The sequence below is a fragment of the Myotis brandtii genome, unplaced genomic scaffold, assembly GCF_000412655.1.
Source record: "Myotis brandtii unplaced genomic scaffold, ASM41265v1 scaffold601, whole genome shotgun sequence".
NCBI classification, from domain to species: Eukaryota; Metazoa; Chordata; class Mammalia; order Chiroptera; family Vespertilionidae; genus Myotis; species Myotis brandtii.
In genome coordinates, this window is record NW_005370276.1 from 764,885 (window position 1) to 768,238 (window position 3,354).

A 3,354-nucleotide genomic window follows, 5' to 3' on the forward strand; every position below is an offset into this window, starting at 1 on the left:
GCCGTGAGCCCCAGTTTCCTACCCGCCCGTTTTCTCTCCTCCCAAACCAGGAGTCTCAACCCCCAGCCTCCTCTCCCCGCAGATCTTCCTGCTCCGCGGGGCAGCGAGGTCCAAACCCCTTTCCCCTTAGGGCCTAGAACAAAGGGGAGGCCGTTGGCTCCCCTCCCGCATGATCTCCTAATTAGAACTTAATTTCCTGCCCCCTGCGGACCTCTTAACTGGGGCACCGGTGAAACCGCCCTGCAACTTCTCCCTGGAGCCCCGGGCGAGAGGCTCCTGCCGCAAGGTCTGCTGGGAGTTGCAGTCCCTGGGGTCCAGGCTGCTCCAGGGCTGGGGTAGGGGGGAGGTGAGGGGACGGTGTGGCAGGACTCAAAAAGGGCGGAAAATAAATGCAACGATGCCCCCCCCCTCCTTCTGGCTGCCCGTTGCTTTTGTGGGGACCTGTGGGGTGTGGATTGGCACGTGGGTGGAGTTGGGGGTGGCACCCCAGAGGCAGCGCGCAGCAACCTGAACGTGGGAGACGGAGTTCGGAGAGGGAGAGTCCTCGGCAGGGAAGCCCACGCGCAAATGTGGCAGATCAGGAAGGGATGGCAGGGGCCTCCACGGGGGAGCCCCGCCTGGCCTGGCACCCGCACCCCAGCGCTGCACCCCGGATCACCAGATCCGGTGCAGAAGCTGCCTTCAGCCCCCGCCTCCGCCGCCAGGGGCTGGGGAGAGAGGAGGGTGGAAAGGAGGTCATGAGGAGCCCTCACCTGGCGCCCACGCACCACACCACCTGGCCCTGGCGCCCACGCCCACCTGGGCCATTGCGCCGGGTCAGGTGTTGGGGCTGCCAGCGCCTCCCACAGTGGGGTCCAGATGTTTCCTGGGGAGACACTGGGGAAGGGAGGAGAGAAGCAGGTGGGTCTGCCGCAGACACTGCTTGTCGGGCTCACTGCATCTTCCCAGCGCCCCCCCCCTCCCCAGGCTCTCAGTCCACGGGAGCTCACCAGTTGACTCCCACCCAGGGCAAGGCCTTGATCAAAGCTATTAGTGCCCCGGGCAGAAGGCAGGGCCCAGGAAAGCTCTGTCCAGGGAATATGAGGCTCCGCCCAACCATGGGGTCCAGCAGGGCCATCCGCATGGGGCGGTCCCGCCCTCCCTGCAGGCTACGCACCGGGCTCTGTTTCTTGGGAGACGCCTAGTGCCTAGCAACACGTCACAGGTTTTTCTTCGTGTGTGTTTTGAAGATATTTTAATTGATTTTTAGAGAAAGAGGGAGGGAGAGGGAGAGAGAGAGAGAAACATCAATATGAGAGTGAAACATCTGTCGGCTGCCTCCCGCACACAACCTACCGGGGATCTAGCCAGAAACCCAGGCATTTGTCCTGACCGGGAATCGAACCGGCAACCTTTCGGTGGACAGGATGGTGCCACACCGGCCAGGGGGTCAGGGCGCATCACAGGTTTTTATGCCTCAGGTCTGAGCCCCTAGGGAGGGAAGGAAACAGCAGGGTACCCTGATGGCCTACCGTGGTGGCCACATAGAGAACTGCCTGGGACTAGCCAATTGCCCCCACCAGGCTGGAGATGTTGATGATACACCCCTTCTTCTACAGGTCGGGGGAGGGTAAGCCTCCCCAGGCCCCGGGTCTCCCCCAGCCCCCCTGGAAACACACCCCGGTGTCTGGGACAATGGCCGTCTCCCTGGCATGCTCACTAGGTGACCTGGGTGCCTCAGAGGGACAGCATCCGACCTCCAGCACATCTTACGTCCCTTCCCCCGTCTCTCCCCCACCTCGCTGGGTCCCTGTATCCCTCTCGCTGGGCCTTTGTTTGTTATTCAAACTCCTGTCCATATCAAGACAGAAACATGCAACACAGCTGCATTGTTTGCAAAAATGGGAGGAAGCTCTGTTATCCGTGGAGGGAAGGACAGTGTCTGAGTTTCAGGGAGAGCTCCGTGGTCAGAATGTGACGGGGAGGCCTTCGTGAAATGTACCTCTATCCCGCCAACTTCTCCCCTAAAACTCCCTGGCTACCTGGAGGTCCCTAAACTAACCCTCTCCCCGCTCTCTCTCTCCCTCGCCCTCCCCCTCTCCCTGCCTTCCTCTCTGTCTCCGTTCTTTCACCAGCCATGACCTTGAAGAAACTCAACTTCTGCCCCTCCCCTTGTTTGCTTTGGGCAGCTGACCTGGCCAGGCAAGCCTGTCCCTGCCACTGTCGATTCGCATGCACAAGCAGCCCCCGCAGGGGTTCACAGGGTGGGCCCCCCCACCCCCCCGCACTGGCTCCCTCGCCCGGTCACCCACCAGCCCTGTCAGACCTCCTTTACTCTCTCACAAACAGCCCACACCGCGTTCCCAGTGCTGTGTCCTGAGTGTGCCAACCTCAGGGCCTTTGCACGGCTGTTCCCTCGGCCGAGAACGCTTCTCCTCAGATAGCCACGCGACTCACTCCCAGGTGAACAGCCACCCTGGTGTGGCCGGGACCAAAGGGTTTCGGGGGACATGGGGCCTTCAGCCCACAAAGTGGGACCGTCCTGGGCAAACCTACTCCCGCAGCAACTTCACATCCTGTTCACATGTCACCTTCTCACTGGGGCCTTCCTTCCCTGGCCTGCCCATCCCCTCGGTCCCCATCCGTTCCTGGTTCCTTCCATCTGTGGCACTCATGCCCTTCTGACGTGCCATCTGTATTTTACTTATGTATTTGTTTATTCTCTGTCTCCCACCAGAATACAAAGATCCACAAGGGGACCGCTGAGATTCTTATTTTGCTACATCCCCAGTTCTAAGGTGCCTGGCATATAGTAGGTGCTCAGTAAATACCCTTTGGATAAAGGAATGAATTTATTGAGGATCTATTCCAGTGATGGCGAACCTTTTGAGCTCGGCGTGTCAGCATTTTGAAAAACCCTAACTTAACTCTGGTGCCGTGTCACATATAGAAATTTTTTGATCTTTGCAACCATAGTAAAACAAAGACTTAGATTTTTGATATTTATTTTATATATTTAAATGCCATTTAACAAAGAAAAATCAACCAAAAAAATGAGTTCGCGTGTCACCTCTGACACGCGTGTCATGGGTTCGCGCCATCACTGATCTATTCTGTGCCTGAGCCCGGTTTCAGCAGTTTATGCAGATTAGCTCATTTAGGAACCGAAGGGTGAGTGACATACACAGAGGGTCACGTGACACCTGACCGGCCAAGCAGCCCGAGACCAAAACCATAACCGAGTAAGAATTTCTGACAACTCTAGGATAAGAACCTTGGGGTACAGCGTGCAGATGTGGGCCTTGGGGGTGGGTGGAATTCTAATCCTCCAGCCTCTCCCCCAGGAACCCGCCCCCCCCCCATTCATCTTCTCCT

General features: G+C 58.1%; 1 protein-coding gene across 1 annotated transcript in view; it reads right to left on the minus strand.

Moving 5' to 3' along the window:
- Positions 1 to 6: 6 nt before the first annotated feature.
- The window catches only part of HSD17B14 (hydroxysteroid (17-beta) dehydrogenase 14), a 30,203-nt gene continuing 26,855 nt past the window's right edge, over positions 7 to 3,354 (minus strand). Inside the window, 4 exon segments of the mRNA XM_014550424.1 lie at positions 7 to 662; positions 664 to 1,141; positions 1,469 to 1,589; positions 2,408 to 2,435. Of these exon segments, the coding sequence (XP_014405910.1) occupies positions 578 to 662; positions 664 to 1,141; positions 1,469 to 1,589; positions 2,408 to 2,435 (712 nt within the window). The 3' untranslated portion in view covers positions 7 to 577.